The sequence below is a fragment of the Carassius auratus genome, chromosome 11 (genome assembly GCF_003368295.1).
Source record: "Carassius auratus strain Wakin chromosome 11, ASM336829v1, whole genome shotgun sequence".
In the NCBI taxonomy this organism is placed as follows: domain Eukaryota; kingdom Metazoa; phylum Chordata; class Actinopteri; order Cypriniformes; family Cyprinidae; genus Carassius; species Carassius auratus.
The window spans coordinates 13032902-13051745 of record NC_039253.1 but is presented as its reverse complement, the minus strand read 5'-3'; the positions used below and the strand labels follow the sequence as shown (position 1 = coordinate 13051745).

At 37.0% G+C, this 18844-nt stretch overlaps 1 protein-coding gene across 5 annotated transcripts; it reads left to right on the top strand.

Moving 5' to 3' along the window:
* Positions 1-573: 573 nt before the first annotated feature.
* On the top strand, positions 574-18511 carry ppef1 (protein phosphatase, EF-hand calcium binding domain 1). 5 transcript variants are annotated; one of them, XM_026275509.1, is made up of 20 exons: positions 574-789; positions 1084-1155; positions 1441-1571; positions 1801-1833; positions 3078-3205; positions 3356-3416; positions 5702-5871; positions 6905-7019; positions 7451-7497; positions 7658-7824; positions 8047-8083; positions 8362-8511; positions 8673-9044; positions 9636-9821; positions 9989-10131; positions 10262-10368; positions 10461-10624; positions 10943-11027; positions 11117-12430; positions 12586-12690. In XM_026275509.1, the coding sequence occupies exons 3-19, from the start codon at positions 1517-1519 to the stop codon at positions 11314-11316; spliced, it is 2220 nt and encodes a 739-aa protein (XP_026131294.1). In that variant the 5' UTR covers positions 574-789; positions 1084-1155; positions 1441-1516; the 3' UTR covers positions 11317-12430; positions 12586-12690. The 5 variants fall into 5 exon arrangements, with proteins under 5 accessions (XP_026131294.1, XP_026131295.1, XP_026131296.1 ...); XM_026275510.1 differs by lacking the exon at positions 1084-1155; XM_026275511.1 differs by lacking the exon at positions 1801-1833.
* Positions 18512-18844: the final 333 nt, after the last annotated feature.

Genomic DNA, 18844 nt, shown 5'->3' with positions numbered 1-18844 from the left:
GAGGCCGCGCGCCTCTCGTGTTTCAGCCGCCACAGAGCCGTCACGCGCAGGGAGATCCTGGAGGCCTGGGATCAGCTGAGACGCCGCAGAAACTCCGCTGCACTGGCAGGCGCTTGAGTCTTTTTAACAGACACTTTTAATCTATCTATTTTAATGGATCTGTAAATATTTAACTGTTGAAATAAAAGCCTTTTGTTTAAAATTGTGGGCCTTTATTCTACTCCGTTCTGGCTTGTGATTGTACTGTTCTTTTTGCACTAGACCTTTTCTCTGAAGTCTCTCTGAAACGCGTGACCGCTTCCCCACATTCAAAGACTGACGTCTGACAAATAATTAATAGTGCATATAATCATATAACATAACTGAAGAGTCTTGTAACTCAGTTTTCCTATCGCTCGTTAACGTCAGTTATTGACAAAACTAAGAAAAAAAATGTATAGGTCTGAGTAGTTGTCATGTACGGAGGAAAACCAATTCAAGTCGACTTAATGTCGCCACCTACTGACGTGAGTGCATAAGCGAGTCAGTGAACCAATCTCTTACTGAACGGCTCCAGACGATTCAAAACCTCACTAGACTCACGAGTCAGTAGTGAGACGTGCTCTATTCGTCAGACTGCCGCGGCGTTTCATTCAGATTAACCTTGTCTGACACCTGTGGTGATGCTTAGCTGCTGCGTCCCTCCAAATTCGGAAATGAATGTTTGATTTTTCATCATATAACGTTACTTGGCCAATCTTAATTTCTCAACGTATGTGCATGTCGCACTGAATGATGGACAACAGAAAGGTAACTAATGAATCTCGTTTCCCATACGCTGTGTTTTGTTTGTGTTCCGCTCCTAATTATACAATTGTTTATTCCGCGTGTTTCTTCAGCCTTTTTTTTTTCTTTTGAGGAATAATGTCCGTGTCATTCTTTTTAGTAGCCTACATCTTAAAGAGTGTCATGTTACTTCAAAATAAGAATCTCCACAGAAGTTGGGGCAACATCTTTATTAGTAGTATTATTATTGTTGATGTATTTGTAACGCTGTGAAGATGACAATCAACAGTCTGCATCTCTGTCCCTTTCCCCTCGCAGAGATTGATCACTGTTAAAAGGGCCTTTTGAAAGGCTCTTTAGGGCACAGATTAAAGTCCAGCATGATTTGCAGTAAGTATCTTTTGTTGCTTTATTCTACAGAGACACCCTACTGTGATGCTGGATTAATTCCAAGCAGCATTGCTTTTTTTCTAATGCCATTTTACTTCATTATGAATATCAAAACTGCAATATTATATCTAATACCCACAAGGGTGCATCTCCCCAGATTTGTATTCAAATATATTTTTATGAAACTATTACCCTCAATCCCTAATATGTGGTTGCAGTCTCGGTACTGATGAAGTTTAAGCTGTTTAATTTTAAGTTTAATTCTGGGTAATTTTTTTTTCACAGACATTTCTGGATACTAAACGGAGAAGAGAACCTTAAGAATTTTGGGTATTCATGATAAAAAGCAAGAAGTACTATCATGGGATGTGGCACATCCATTGCCAATGAGAACCAAACGCGACCCTCAGAAACGGGTAAATACTGGTTCTTTATCCCTAATGCTTGGATGTGATTTTTAATATTGTTTAACCTTTTTTTCCTCTCCTCTTTGCAACAACCCTGGTTTCAAGAAGTTTGCATTAGTTATTTGTTGAAAAATAGCAATGCTTGCCTTAGATTTTGTCCCCAGCACTGTCTTTTTTTTCTTTCACCCCCAAGGTATTATTTCAATTATTTAATTTAATTTAATCACCTCTTACACAGATGGCTCCATCAAGCATCCCAGTCCAGCTCTGAGTAAGACACTTTCTTCAGCATCTGTCATCACTGTCTGTGTCTCATTCGTGGCTATAGAGAAGTACTAGATGGCATAAAAGCATCAGTGTAGATTTGTTTACGTTTGAAACTACCATATTTTTTGAGGTAAACCTATGAGTGTGATTTTTCTCTGGGACTTTAGAACAAATAAAATGGATGAGCAATTATCCCATCCTTCTCGAACACTGCTTCTAATTTCTCTATGGATGTGTACTCTTGAGCAAAGCCTTGTCTCTAATGTCTGTGTTGTGTTCTTTCTCCTTAACTGCTCCTAGCACTTCTTTAATTAGCACCTGTGATATTGACCTCCTGAGACGAGGTGTATTTTTAGCATAGTCTTTGCAGTCAAGTGTTGTAAAAGATGCAAGTGTTCTTGTACTAAGAGGTGTATGTGCATTAAAGTATGATGTTAACGTGGTAAGGTGAATCTGATGAGACAAATGAGAATCAACTGTAGCAACAGAACATTTTTGAAGGGTTGTTGTGGTACTGTCTTGAATTATTTTTAAAAACAGAAATTCTATGTTTGCCATTTTGGCATCTTTTTGACTCATTTGTTCTCAGAAATAATTTGTATAATAAGTACAGTTTAACCATGAGTAGCAACCTCCTTTATTCCTAAGTGCTCTCCCATGCCCTCATGGGATAGCAAAGTGTCCAATGGTTGCAGACTCTCAGAGGATGGAGTAAGTCATGCCGGGTCTTGTTAAATGAGTGCTGCATATTTAGATAGAGGCTGTTCCTGAAATCGCATAAGTAGGTCCTACTTTTGCATAAGTAAATAAATTGTGTGTAGTATGAATGAAATATGGATGTACTGCACTACAGTCACTGTGTTGTCATTGCCATGTGTCCTACCAGCATCTGTGGCATCACTTCACTACCATTGGCAAATTTGCTCCCGTGGCCTCATGGGATAGTTTTGCATTGTATGCACTGAAGTAATAAGTCATCTTGGTGTGTGAAGACAAGAGACCTACTACTCTCTTCACACACTGTTTTTCCGCCTATTATCTAATAGGAAATTATGCGGTTGCAGACACATTACTGCTTTTTGCACACAAAGTAGGGAAGTATTTAAATTTGGTGCGTTGAAACACCTCATTGCTTGCATTTCTGTTCCCAAATAGTTTTTGTTTCAAAACTTTGGTCTCAGAAATATTGCTTCAAGGATTCTGTTTACATCCGCTTGCATTCTTTGTGTGTTTTCTTAACATATTTAGCCATGAAAGCTGCCATATTGATCCAGCGTTGGTACAGACGCTATGTTGCTCGTCTGGAGATGAGAAGACGCTATACGTGGAACATCTTTCAGTCCATTGAGTATGCAGGGGAACAGGACCAGCTACAGGTATAAAAGACACTTGCTTATTATGGCCAGTCCATTCATAGAAAAAACTAATATCTTACCCTACGCTTAATAATCGTGTGATTATATTAAAACTCAGATTTTCACCATTAATTTTAATGCAAGTGTACATCTTTTTTTTAATTTTTATAGCTCTCCAGTTTCTTCAGTTTCATGTTGGACAACTTCACACAGATGAATGGAAATGGACCAGGTAATAACTGGTCAAAAGGCTTCTTTAAGGAATATGTGTAACAAATAATTAACCATTTCAAACACTCCCATTTGTCAATGGTCAGACAAACTAATCAAACACACTATTGGTTAAACCATGGTGGTTTGTTAGGCTATAGTAGTTTGATACAGCAAAATTTATTTGATGATTGTTTTCTCATTTGGCTGTCCCTATAAACACACCTTTGGAAAGCCCCTAGCTCATGTAATTTTTGCATCAAACGATCTCCCTCTGGAGTGCTGCACACCTATCTTTTTAGTGATTTAATAAAAATGCTACAGTATATGGAGACCCAGTTGCTTAGCAACCTTGGGAGATACCATTCTGGGTGGTGGTAATGCGGAGAGAGCCAGAAATGCAGCAACCAGCCTCCACAGGCAGCTGTCCAAAGTGCAGAATTACAGAAGACAATTAGTCCCATCTGTAGTCGAGCAGAACAGCAGAAACTCAAATGAGATCACCAAGAACACAGTAGAAAAATCTACTGTAGAGAGAGACATTAAATGTTTCTGAAGAACCATAACAGTAGTGAAAACAACATATTCAGTTGTTTTACCCCATAGTGAATTTCAATGTACCTTTCACTATTTTATATTCTTCACATTGGGTTCTTGCTCCAGCCTGTTATGACACTTAATTGGCTTTCCTCTGGGAAAACTGTGTTTAATCAGTTCCTTTTGAGTGGGCCGCAAGTGCACATGACTGGTCTTGTCAGGGAATCATGATCCAGGGATTGGATGGTTTTCAGCTTCTTGTTTGTGTGGCTTCAGAATCATTGCCTGATGGCATTTAGGAAGTATGTAATTATAGTATAGTAAAGTGTTCTTTATATTTATTATTGAAGGGTCTGTAGTCACAATGTAACCATGGGTTCTGAGCACTAATACTTATATTTTACAAAAAAAATTATATATATATATATATATAACAATACATTATATGGGTCAAAATGATCAATTATCAGTTATCTCTCTCAGTCAAATATTGTCAGATTCTTAGCATACTTCAATAGAAAGCTTATTTATTCAGCTTACAGGTGATTTCTAAATCTCAAAAAAAAAAAACTGGCTTTGTTTTCCAGGGTCACATATCTTATATTATATCTTATATCATGTTATATGTTAACCTTAGATCATTATTATGGTAAGCATAAATCATTATTATGGTGGCATAGTTAAATTCTCAGCAGTCAATATAGAAAACGGTTGTGCTTTTTCATGTTTTTGAGGAAAGCATGATACTTTTTTCATAGAAAGTTTAAAAAACAAATCATTTATTTAAAATAGAATTTTCTATTTATAAATGTCTTTACTGTCAATTTTGTTCAATATACAGTAGTGCATCATTGTTAAAAGTATCAGTTTATAAAAAAAAAAGAAAAAAAACCTTTCTGAACAACCTTTTGAACATTAGCACATCTGCAGATTTTTATTTAAAATCACAGAAAAGGCTTGAATATTGCCTGATTTTTGGTCAGATGGTAGAGATCTTTCTGTAAAATCATGTTAAAATAATGTTTGTTTATCGCTAGCAATCTAAAGAAGCAGGGAATGATGTCCAGTAGATATTGGCTAAATCAAGGCAAGAAAAAAATATTTAGCATTTGCTTTCTCCCCAATAGATACATCTGTTCCTGAAATTCAGGTCTCTCTGCATAAATTTACGGAAAACACTGCAAATTTACATTTTCAAGAATGACACAATGGGTCAGTACTCCTCAAATCCCTGTGCAGGACCAGACGCTATGCAAATTGAAGTGTGCTACATTGTGTTATGGCACTGTGTGCTGGGTATTTAGATGGCCAATCAAAATAGGCCTTTCATAATAGACTCCAGGTTGAGAATTAATCATTTATTTAAAAACTGAAACCGATATGCCTGTCCGCATGTTTTCATGTTCCTGTTTGCTCATCTTGCCACATGCCCAGCGCTGCCTAACAATAACACAAACCTTTTGATGTTCCAGAGTGTTTCCTGATTCACATTTACATTTGTTTTTTTTAATCAGGCTGCTTTTATTAAACATTTTTTTTTGCTGATTATAGTAATAAATAGTTATCACATTATGATGGAGAAAAAATAACATTTTTATGACAGATATGATGCATTTTCCATGCCATGTCCTATCATCCATGCACCACAAAATTGGTTACACTGATTCACACCACAATATTCAAGTTGCATGTCACACTTGCTTTCCGTGATTCTTCTTTCCTTCTTCCCACACATGAGTCACGACAGCAGCCATGTTCTCTTTCCCCCAGACTTGATCTCTCACCTGCTGGACTCTGTGGTTGACCCGTTAACTGAGGAGGTCAGGCAGTTGAAGTACGAGCAGATTGTCGTGCCAGAATCGTACAGCGGTCCTCGTCTCTCCTTCCCACTGAGCGTGACTGATACCAATGCCCTACTCAGCGCCTTTAAAGAGGAGCAGGTACAACACTATAAAACTTTCACTGATAGTCTGAACAATTATGAGCCTTCTGGCAAAAACCAAGATCATCTTGTACATTATTTATCTCTGTCTAGCAGACTTTAAACCTGTCAAACATCTTCAAATTGTGTCACACTATCGTTCAAAAGTTTGGGGTTGGTCAGGTTTTTGTGCTGCATTTATACAGTGAATATAGTACTATGAATATTGTGTTACAATTTAAAATACTTACAATAATAACTGTTTTCTATTTTAATACATTTAAATAAGTAATTTATTCCTGCATGGAGAAAGTGAATTATAAGCAGAATTATAAACTTCAGTCTTCAGTGTCACATGATCCTTCAGAGAAACATTTCTTTTTTCATTATCAATGTTGTATATAGTTGTTTGTCTAAGGAATCTGTAATTTTTTATCTTTTTTTAATCTGGTTACATTTGAAATGTTTTTACTATCACTTTTGATAAATATAATGCACATTGTTGAAAAAATAAATGAATGACCCCAAACTTTTGAATGAAAGTGCATATTTCTAACCTTAATAGATTTATAAATATTTTTTGGACTGCTGTCAAACGATTAATCACATCCAAAAATAAAAGTTCTTGTTTACATAATATGTGTTTATACTGTGTTTATCGTGTATAAATACAAACACATGCATGTATATATTTAAGAAAAATGTTATGTTTATATATTAAATATATTTATATAAAATATAAGACAATAATGTGTATATATGTAAATATTCTCAAAATATATACTGTATGTTTGTGTATTTATGTATACATAATATATACAGTACACTAACATATATTATGCAAACAAAAACTTTTATTTTGGATGCAATCAATCGCAATTAATCATTTGACAGTCCTCATTTTTTGATAAACATTATACAAAAAAATAAGCTGAAATAAAACTTTATCTCTTTTCTACAATTCTAGCCATTATTCTATTCAATTGCTTTTTAATTTAGAAATAGCAAACATAAAAATGCAATGACCTATAAATGCGTGACTCATTTTTCAGACTCTTCACGGCAAGTATGTGCTGCAGCTTCTGTATGAAACGAAGAAGTTCTTGAAACGGATGCCAAACGTCATATACCTGTCCACGTCCTATGCCAAAGAGATAACTATATGTGGTGAGGCACTACATATTGGATGAAAAAAATAAAAGAAATTCCACCTCAGATTTGTTGCAAGTTGCAACCGTGCATTTGAGATCCAGTATGTTAAATATTTTTGATTACTTTGAATGGGTACCACTGATGTAGCATGAATGAATGAATGAGTGCTTATTTATTTCGCACTTCATAAAGCACTTCAATGTACCTCAATGGGCTCCTCACAGCCAACCTGCACCATTTCATACTCGACAGCGCTCCTGATTCAATTAGTACAGAAAGGCATGCATGAATAACTGAATTCCCATCTTCGAATACTCTTAAAGAGACCACGTTATACCATTTAATGTGTTTATATTTTGCATATTTTCCTCACCGATTCCAACATTTGATTTTTATTCCCTGGAATGATAAACAGCTTCTATGTGCTGCCTTTCTCGTTCACACAGGCGATCTGCATGGTAGCCTGGATGACTTACTGCTTATATTTTACAAGGTAAATGCAGATCGATTGTTTAGATGATTCAAGTAATTAAATTTTAGCATATTGGTGCAGTGGTAATGTACCTGAGAAGATCCAGATAATGAGTTCATTAAAGCCATTTGGGCATGACTTGTGACTTATTACACTCAAGATGTATTGCCTTGTTACCCAGAACGGTCTGCCCTCTGCGGAGAACCCCTACATATTCAATGGAGACTTTGTGGATCGAGGAAAGAAATCTACAGAGATTATCATCATTCTGTTTGCCTTCCTACTGCTGTACCCCGACCACATGCATCTGAACAGAGGCAACCATGAGGACCACATCATGAACCTCAGGTAACATGCTAGATCACCCATTCAGACTAATAATGAAGGCATGACTTTTAATAAAGCAATAAAAAAATCTTCCATGCTCCGTGCATCCTTGTAGTAAAAAAAAGTTTTCTAGGCATGGTATGCCACAAATAGGATGCCCTCAGAAATATATATATTTTTTCCCAAACTGAATTAAAAGTATGTTTTATATTATTAGCATGTAAGTTTTTGATGTTCTTGCAGGTACGGGTTCACAAAAGAAGTCATGCAGAAGTATAAGGTATATTTATTAAAGTTTTTTTGTTTATTAATGTTTTGATTAAGTTCAATGTAGAGTTACTAAATTTTTTCCAATTTCGTGATTTTTTTTTTTTTTTTTTACTGATGTGAAAATGTCATTAAAACTGCTGAAAAAAGCCTCAAAACTCTCTAAATTGAAATAAATAATCTTCTTATTTAAAGGGGGTTAATAAAGGTTTACTGTCAAATATTAGACGTCACCGCCACTTACTGGACATGTAAAGAAATGCACTTTAACTTCTTCTGTGTTCTCAATAGACTCATGGCAGGGAAATCCTACAGCTTCTTCAGGATGTGTTCAGTCTGCTTCCTCTTGCAACTGTCATCGATAACAAAGTGCTTATTGTTCACGGTGGCATATCGGACAAAATTGACCTGGACTTTCTGAGCACTGTTGAAAGGCATAAAGTAGGTGTTTTATTTATAGGTGAAGCCTATTTTAGATGCCTGTTTATAGGTTTCTTACATAATAAAATAATTGCAGTGTAAATCTACAGTTCATGTTTGTTTAGGTAAGAAGCCATGTAAAAACAAGGATCATGTAAAAAGGATTATCCCTCACATTGCAGGTGAAGTCTGCTCTCAGGCTTCCCAGACGCAGCGTTGATCATCTCAACGTCCGCGCCTGCAGTCGCAGCAGCAGCAGACAGAGCGGAAGATCCAGAATGGACAGCCCTTGCTCCTCAGGCCGCACCAGTCGTGCTTCCCGCAGGAGGAAGAAGCACTTCACTAAGCGTGGGAGCTCCTCCTCATCTTCATCATCTTCATCCTCCTCCTCGTCTGTGTGCTCCCCTCGGGTCTCGTCACGGAACACTCCACGTCGACCTCCGCCTTCTCCTAGTCTGCCCAGCCCCACCGATGTGCTCCAAGTACCCTTCCTGGACTCCTTCGTCTCCCTAGAGCCCCCCGAGCCACCAAGAGAAGAACTGGAATGGCAGCAAGTGAGTTAAAAGTGAGAGTGTGTGACAAAGAACTTCTTGGATGTGGAACCGTTTTGTCTTGGAACTCCATTTAGCTTAAACCTCCAGAACACAATATGTCATTAAAACTGCTGAAAAAAGCTCACTTTATTGCAGGAGAAGTGAACTTCCACAAAAAGGTGTTTATGAGTTATAAAAGAGCATGGCACTCTGGTTTTTGTGCTTAGAAATAACCGCACATTTCTAGCATATTTCAAGAGTCAATATGAAATGTTAATTTTTTAAATGTCTATTTAGCTTTAATTAACTTAATTTATATTTTATTTCAATTAACAAAAATAATCTTTAATAGTTTTAGTTAGCAATAACAGCACTTGGGTAAATGTCTGATGACAGACACTACAGTAACTATTCCTGTGATTCACAGTATAAATTAAAGTTCTGGCCTGAAGCATTTTGCTGTCTTTATATCTGTTTCAGCCTTTGACTTACTTTTAGTTAATTTGTGTATATTTTTTTATACTTGTACATCATTTAGCAATGATGTACAACTATAAGAAGATGCTTGTCAATTATGTGTCATTTCACACTGTCATAATTTGTCTGATACAGGTTGTTGATATCCTTTGGAGTGACCCTAAAAATCAAAACGGCTGCAGTCCGAACTCTTTTCGCGGTGGAGGCTGTTACTTTGGGCCAGACGTGACGCAGGCGCTGCTGCAGAAACACGAGCTCTGTCTGCTCATCAGATCACATGAATGTAAACAGGAGGGCTATGAGCTCTGCCACAACGGACAGGTGAACACAGGAGTTTTGATGCATGCAAAGCATGATCCATTCTGTCAAATTTAAGCTTTTCTCATAAAATTCTAATTAGTGGTGTCTTACCAGTTTTGATTGTTGTGGTCTGTAAACTTGTATATCTTTAGCACCAATATTATTTCAGGATTTCTTTCTCTTTTAAGGTTATCACAATTTTTTCTGCATCTAACTACTATGAAGAAGGCAGTAACCGCGGGGCGTACATTAAACTGGGGCCTGAATTGGTCCCACGCTTCTTCCAGTATCAAGTTAGTCGAAGCACCAGAAAACTCACACTCCATCAAAGGTACACTTGTTACGCCTTCAGTAACAAAAAAGGGTTAAGTATGTTGAACTGTGTGACTGTTTACATATATGTGTGGAAGTTCTCATGCATCCATATTAATATGTGGTGTGTGTGTGTGTGTGTGTTTCAGGGTTCGTGTAGCAGAGGGTTCAGCACTCAGGGCTCTGAAAGAGAAGCTGTATGGTCACCGCTCTGAGCTAATGGCTGCCTTTCAACAGTATGACATAGACAAAACAGGTTATATTATATTATGTTACATCATATTGTATTGTGCACTTGCAGGTAATTGAAGGTTAAACTCAAATGGTTCTTCTCTCCATTTCTTGCAGGTCGCATCTCCACTAGCGAGTGGGCCCAGGTGGTGGAGTCTGTGCTGCGATTGGATCTGCCGTGGAGAACCCTGCGCCCACGCCTGGCCCGTCTTAGTGCAGATGGAGATGTAGAGTATGAATCCTGCTTTGAGGACATCACCCCTGGAGAACCCATCCCTCCGGTAAATATCTTAATCTGTTTATATTGTGTAAGGATGGGCAAAACCAAAAATGACCAAAATCTTATATCATAAATTATATGAGTAATTTTGTATTACATTAGCGTTATATATCACCTTATAATCACTTCATAGTGAATTATTTATGAAGTAATGAACCGTTGTTAAACAGCTGATATGAAAAAATGCCAAATTTTAAATATAGCCTACTGTATGTATGTTATACTGCCCACCTTTAACAGACATTTTGACTTTTATTAAAAAAAAAATATTGTACCTCACAATTCAATCTAGCTGTTTGAAATTAACCTTTTTTTTTAGGTAACACCAAACTTGGCTGAAACTCTTTATAGATATAGAACTGACCTAGAGATAATATTTAACATCATCGATAAGGATCACTCAGGTTAGTGTCGCTGTTTTCCTGATTGTTCACTGAGATTTAATGCTGGTTATTATGTGGTGATCATAACCCACCTATTTACCTTCACATAGGTCAGATCTCCATTGAGGAGTTTCGTCAGACTTGGAAACTCTTCACTTCCCATTTGGGGGTGGCTGTGAATGACCAGACGATAGACGACATGGCTCGAAGCATAGACTTTAACAAAGACGGCAGCATTGATTTTAATGAGTTCCTGGAGGCTTTCAGGGTGGTGCATAAACTGGATGTCAAAGAGCAGCAGCAGGGTTAATTCTGGATGAGCAGATAACAGACAAGGCAGATTTACAAATCATTTTTAGTACTTCATCTTTATTTTTTGAAGGTATTCATTTATATTTTCCAGGATTCACATTTTTGATAAAGGTAAGAGCTATTAATCCTCCTGCCCTTTTTGATATAAATTAATGTGAATTTTTTTTATTTTTATATATACTGAAAAATGCAGTTTAAACTCCGTCACCGCTATTGTTTAGCACTGTGATTCACAAGTGGATTATAATTTTTCATCAGTACCGGTACATAACCCTATAATTGTAACTTTGACACTTTGAGTCATTTATGATGTAGATATTTCTCTGATATTAACTGTATGTGGTTTGCAATGTACCATCTTTTATTATCAAACCTAAAATGTCAATTCATGCCCTCACCAGACATGATGCATTTCATAAAGTCAAGGGGTAGCAATGAATAAAGACGAATTTCAAAGGGTGGTCAGTTTTCTCTCTAAATGGCATAAATATAATCACATTTCATATCCTTACACATTTAGTGTTTAGTATACGGTGTTTAGTTTGGCAGACAAAATAAGTGTTATCATTTACAAATAAAATATTAATAGTATAATAACAATACTATCATAATGGTGGTGGTTGAGGAGATCCCCTTCACAATGTAAAGCACTATATTGTTACAATTTATTATTATTATTATAACACTGGTCTGCATTTACACAAGAAAAAAGTATTGGGCTTTATGCAGTGGTTTTAACTGAAGTCATCTGAGCTGACTTGCTGTTGCAAAGAAAAAAACACGGTGTCTGTTTCTATGTTTTGATCCTGTTTTGAAGATGAGTGTTCAGGATGTTTTAAACCCCTGTTATTCTGTTTTGTGTCTCCTCCCATTTCACTCCCTTCCCCTTCTCTCATGTCTCATCTTTTTACCCAATCCCTTCAAGACTCCTCTCTCTAGTGTTCAGTTTGCCTGGGTGATCTTCATTTACAGTCTGACATTCTTAGAATTTCGACAGCCTCTTTTAAAGATTTGTTTTGTTTGTTTTTTACGGTGGAACTGTTTAATCATGCAAAGTTGGAGAGGTGCACTGCTGTGTGTACTTTGGTGTCAGCTCTGGACACAAACTCCAGGTACAGTATGATAATTCATATTATCACATTAAGCCAGGTAAATCATTGAAACACTTGAAAGACTTTCAGTCTGCCCTTGATTACCAATTTTAGTCGTTGTGATTTAGTTTGATGTGTGTGCAAGCATATGATGATTTCTGATGGTTTTCACTTAGGCATTGCTCATAAAGGCTGCATTGGCTTTGGACACCTAGACAATGGCCATATGTTTTTCCGTTATGGAGGATTGTATGTGACCTTCACCTGTAATCCAGGATTCCGGCTCCACGGTTACCGTACTAGCAGCTGTGTATCTGGACAGTGGGCCAGAGACCCACCGCTGTGTGTGGGTTAGTAAATATTTGCAAAGTCCGTAAATATACACGCAATTATTCTGTCCTGTGAAATTTGCCCATGAAGTAGATGAAGCCAGAGTTTGGCAAAGCACAAAAGGTTGTTTAAAATAAACTGCAGTAGTTCTTTAATATAATGCTGATACTTACAGCCATCCCATAAGTTGTTTTGTACCCCAGCATCAGGTTGTCCCAGCCCCGGTGATCTCCTGCACGGCAGTGCTGTGGTTTCTAAAGACAGATCTCTGGCCGCCTTCAGCTGTGACACTGGATTCAGTTTGTTTGGATCTGCGCTTCTCTTCTGCAAGGGGAAAAGCTGGAACGGCACTAAACCTGTCTGCAAAGGTATGTAATCTGAATCAAGCATAAATGCCAAAACTGTTTGATCTATTATCATATACCATTTTTGGCCTTATTGTTTTTACATCACTGCTGCAATGCCTTCCTGTACAATTCACCATCTGTTTGCTTTGGCTGCTTCATGTTCCTCCTTACGGTTTGTTTCTTGGTTCTTACAGCGGCTGATATCATGAGTGTTCTTAATCTAAATCAAGACTCTTTACATGGTCCTGTCTCAGCACAGGACCATGATGTTCCTACAAGCCTAAAAGTTCACTTCCATAGTCATGTAAGCGCAGCTTCCAAGGATGCTTTTTTTAAAAGAGTGTTGCTTGGGGTCCCTCACATCAGTCTTGACTTTACAGACTTCAGACAGAAGAATATAAGGAAACCAGTAGAGACAAAGCCCTCAAAGATTCTATTTGACAAAACACAAAACAGTGGAAAGGCTGGGCCAATCAGCAATCTCGAAAACTTCAAGGACCCAATCAGGAACTCAGATTTTCAGAAATCTGTGACTGTGGCATCTGCAAATGTCAGTGCGATCTCATTAGATCTTGAATCTTCACTTTTGAGCACCACACAAACCAGCTTTGTCACTCCAGCAGAGGATCCTCAACAAGTCAAGATCATAGATCAAACATTTACTGAAGCAGCGTACAGAAGAAACCAAAAAGATTTTCAGTCCACGCTTGGTACGGACAAACTATTTCAAAGAGCCTCAGTCATTTCAGCTGCTATGACTTTACCAGAATACAAGAAAAATAATTCACCCTGGATATCAACTACACCTGCACCAAACATCAACACATTAGGCACAGATCACCATCTACAGTCTTTCATCAAAGCACACACCACTGAGAGTCTTGCACCTTCAACCACAAGCTATCCTGGTTTTAAGGTGTCTAAACAGTCTGTTTCCTTTGCACTTGATCCATGGTCTACTTCTCCATCTACCTCCAGAGCACTCTTTGAACAAAGACCAAACCTTACCGAGACATCACCGCCACCAAATACCACTGGATCTATATCATCTAGCAAAGAGGTCTTGACGACGGCCACCCATCTAGCGTCTGGCCTGCATCTAAAGGCTCAAACAGACGTCCACAATTCGACTGAGATTACTGATGGTCAAGTAAATGAAAAAAGAAATCAGAGTGACCCCAAACAAATGCTTGATACTCCAGCGTGGAAAGATCTTCCAGGATTTTCAAGGATACGTCGTCCAGTGTGTCCCTACCCCCCCTTTCCTTCCCGCGGAACGTTCTACTTTCGCTCAATAAAGAATCCTGGCCCGCTTCAGTATAAGCACTATATTCAGTATGCATGTTACCCTGGATACACACTGACCAACGGTGACGTCTACAGCTACTGTCAACACAATGGACAATGGAGTGGCCGAACACCTCTCTGCTTAGGTGGGATATGTGACACATATTGGATCTAAATATGTAGAGAGTTCATTTTTCCAGGAAATAATCTAGTTTTAAAATATTCTTGTTTGAAACTGAAGCATTCTATATAGTTCACACGACATTTAGCATTTAATTAAAATGTGTTCATTTATCCATGAAAGCACATCTCCTCCCCATAAGGTACAAAAACATGCTTTCCTATATCATAGTTATGATAAAAAAAAAGTCAAAACTTTAAAATAAAGATATAATTATAAAAAAAGGAAATAAATGTAAATAAACTTAAGTCATAACTGTGAGATGAAAAGTCATAATTTATATATAAATTATCTTATATATTTGTCGTTCATATATAAGATTTCATATTTCTGATTTATAATTTTTTTACTTTTTGGCAGAGTTATGACTGTTATGTGATAATTATGATTTATAAAAGCATGATTTTATTTTATTATGTGGCAGAAATGGGTGTTTACATAATTATCATTGTAAGCAAAGAATCAAATCAGGAATACGTCATAATCAGTTTCTCTTAAGGAGACAAGAGAGAATCCTTTATTTAAGAAAGGGTTCATTAACAAGGTTGAATCAAGTGCTCAGAGATTAAGGTTGCTGGGAAGATACATTTTTCATAATCCTGTTTAGGTATTTTCATTGTATTGCCATTTAAGCATACTCTTTCTTGTCACAACCATGCAATCTTATATGCCTAGATATTTGACATCTGAGTAATATCCCATTCCTGCTCATGACTTCTCGAAGCAGGTGACAAGCAGAACTGATCACTAGAGCTGTGCACAGAGGGCCTCAGGATAGCTTTAAACGTAATCAGACACATCTGGGAATATGTGTTTATACAGATGGATATTACGGTTTTGAACTCAGGTGTTCTGCTAAACACATTATCTTATTTCAAAAATGCACGTAAAAATATCTAAATTAATCAAGTTCAGTTAACCATTGTGTTTAGTGGGCTACTTTTGGTAAGCAAAACATACATTTAAAAATCATTAAATTGTCAAAAGTGTTTCCTGTCTACACAAGGTAAATCCATTCAGAATCTGTAAGTCACTGCAGATGTGGGCTTTCACTCTCAGCAGGGAGCAAATCCTGTCCTGTTCTCTAATCCTGAGCCATAACATGCTAATTAAATTATATTCTTTGAAAGGGATCACTTAGTCTGCCATGTTCTGTTTCGCAAGCAATTAAAACCATACTTTCTTGGTTGGATCTTAAATTCCTCATAATATGTTTCTTTCAACTGCAGAGTTAACTCCTTGCTCCTTAAACAACGGAGGATGTTCGCAGATCTGTCATGTCAATAAACAGAACCGTGCCCAGTGTCTTTGTAAACCAGGATTTCTTCTTCTGGAGGACCAGCGCACCTGTCGAGGTGAGATAGAAACCACATGCACATGTAATCTTGTTATATACTGACTGTGTTATCATAACCACTGCGATACGACCACGGAATAGCATTCTTTAGACATACAGACTCCAGTGATTATAGGTTTTCCACTTTAGGAATGGTGGCACATGTCATGATGTGGTCCTCCTGACACTAGGTTAACGGCTTGTTTATGTATTATGTATGTATAGATTTATGGTTTTGGTTGCAAACCAGCTGTGGTGTGTCGATTCAGCCCTGACTGTCTGCAAGACTTAACATTACGCTCTGGCATCACTCCAGGGCTTTCTTGACCTATATCAGCAAATGTGCGTTATATGAGAGGTACTGTGGTAAGGTGTGTGTGAGGTTTAAGATTTAAGAGTTATCCATCATAAGGAAATAGGAATAGAAACAGTATATACTCTTAAAATTTCTAGTTTCTAAAATGGTGCCTTGATTTTTCCTGGTTACTCAAATCATTCTTAAAGAAAAAAAAAATTGCTGTGAAGAATAATTTGATAATCTGAAGTACCTTTTTTTTAAATCTCATAAGAGGAAAACGCTAGAGTAAAAACAAGTGTAAGCAAGGCTTATGAAAATGCATGAAAGTGGCTTTCATGTTCTTGTCTGTGGTATTTCTAGATCTGGATGAATGTGTGGAGGAGTTGCACCTGTGCCAGCAGGTCTGTCAGAATACATTGGGCTCCTACAGGTGCAGTTGCAGTCCAGGGTTTCAGCTCTCCTCAGACGGGACATCCTGCTCTGGTGAGTCAATCAGTGTTTGCTGTGTGCTGATGCACTGCCAATGTCAGAAATCATATCTTAAAGGGATAGTTCACTCAAAAATGAAAATTCTGTCATCAATTACTCACCCTCATATTGTTCCAAAGCCCTGAAACCCTTGTTTATTTTTGGAGCACAAATTAAGATTTTATTTTATTAAATCTGGGAACTGCATAGACAGCAATGCAACTACCAGGTTCAAGGCCCAGGAAGATAGTAAGGACATTGTTAAAATAGTCCATCTGACATTTTGTGTGCAAAGAAAACAGGTCTTTATTGTTTTCTTTTGTGCATTAAAAGTATTCTTGTAGCTTCATAAAATTAAGGTTGAACCACTCACTTGGACTATTTTAACAATGTCCTTACTATTCCTGTCTATTCAGGGTCAGGAAGCTCTTGGATCTCATCAAAAATATCTTTATTTCTCTTCTGAAGATAAACAAATTTCTTACGAGTTTGGAACAACATGAGGGCGAGTAATTAAGTACAAAATTTTCTATCTTTGGGAGGTAAAATTATCCCTTTAAAGTTGCAGTGTGTCATTTTGTACCACTAGTGGCCCAGAAAGGATTTGAAAGCAAGTAAATAAATAAATATGTTTTCTTTTTAAAAACAGTTATAATTCTGTTTTATTTTAGAATTATAATGATCTGTCCTTTTATTAAAACAAATTATTATAGTGAATACATTATATTTCTGATTACAAACTCCAGCTCCATAGTCTTGCTATAGTTAATGTTAATATTTCTGCAGATGTGGATGAGTGTGAGCATGTTGGCAGTGCTCTCTGTATATTTGGCTGCATTAATTCACCGGGCAGTTTCCAGTGCTTGTGTCCTGTAGGGTACAAACTGGACAGCACCAATACTCATTGCGAAGGTCAGTTATCTCCATATCTTAATTTAATTTGACTTGACATACCTGTAGACTAAAGCAGGTACTGTATGTCATAATAGTCAAAAAGGCATATTTGCTATTAATTTTTTTAATCACACATGCTTACTTTTTCTTATACCACGAAATTTGTTTTTGCATCTCCGTGTATTTTTAATTGTAAAAGGTGTATTTGTGGTTTGGTTTTAGACATGAATGAGTGTGAGGATACTGCGGTCCTCCAGCAGAAGCAGTTGCACTGGTGTGAGGGGAAGTGTGTAAATCTGCCAGGTACATACAGATGCATCTGTCCTCGTGGATACAGACTGCACCCTAATGGACATCAGTGTGAAGGTCAGCACACAATCATATATATACCCTATCCGCACAGAGATATACAAACTCTTATATGCATGCATACATATGAACATAACAGAATTATGATATTGCTAGAAAGATAAATTCTTGCTCTTAAGAGTTCTTTCTTCTTGTATTTTTCAGATGTTAATGAGTGTGAACTGAAGAACGCCAACTGTTCTCATCTCTGCATCAACCACAGAGGCGGCTACAAATGTGCCTGTCCAGAAACACACAGAATATCCCCAAATAACCAAAAAAACTGTCAGCCAGTAGACAAAAATACCAGCTTCTCGCACTGACTTTTTTTTCTTTTTCTTTTTTGTATATTAGGTATCTTTTGAATTTAATACAAAATATTTCGCATTTACGCACCCACAGTTATGTACGAATATCTCTGATTATGATGATGATTTGTTTATGGCATATATAATTATAAAGATCAGCTTTGCTATTGCTTACAGAGAATGTGGTATTCTCGACTTGAGCAGACTCTTACCTTGTCCATTCTTCTTGATGCAATGTCACCACCTTGTGTTCATGATAAACACTTCTTGAGAAGTGTACAATATGTTCCCAAAAGTAATGGGACACCCCCTTCTAATAAACGGGTTTGATTACTAATTTAGTCATTTCTATGAGTATAAATCTTATTGTTTAAGCTGAGTTTCATGGAAATTACTAAAGTAGTCAAACCTGTTCATTAGAAGGGGTTGTCCCAATACTTTAAGCAATATATATATATATATATATGTACAGTATTTCATAGTGTCATTTCTATTAAAATATATTTTTCTGTCCATATGACAATAATTTCTATTAAAATATATATTTCTGTCCATATGACAATGAGATTATTTAGCTGTTTTGCTTGAATGTTTACAGAATTATTTACACAAGGTTTTTTCACTATTTATTTGACTCA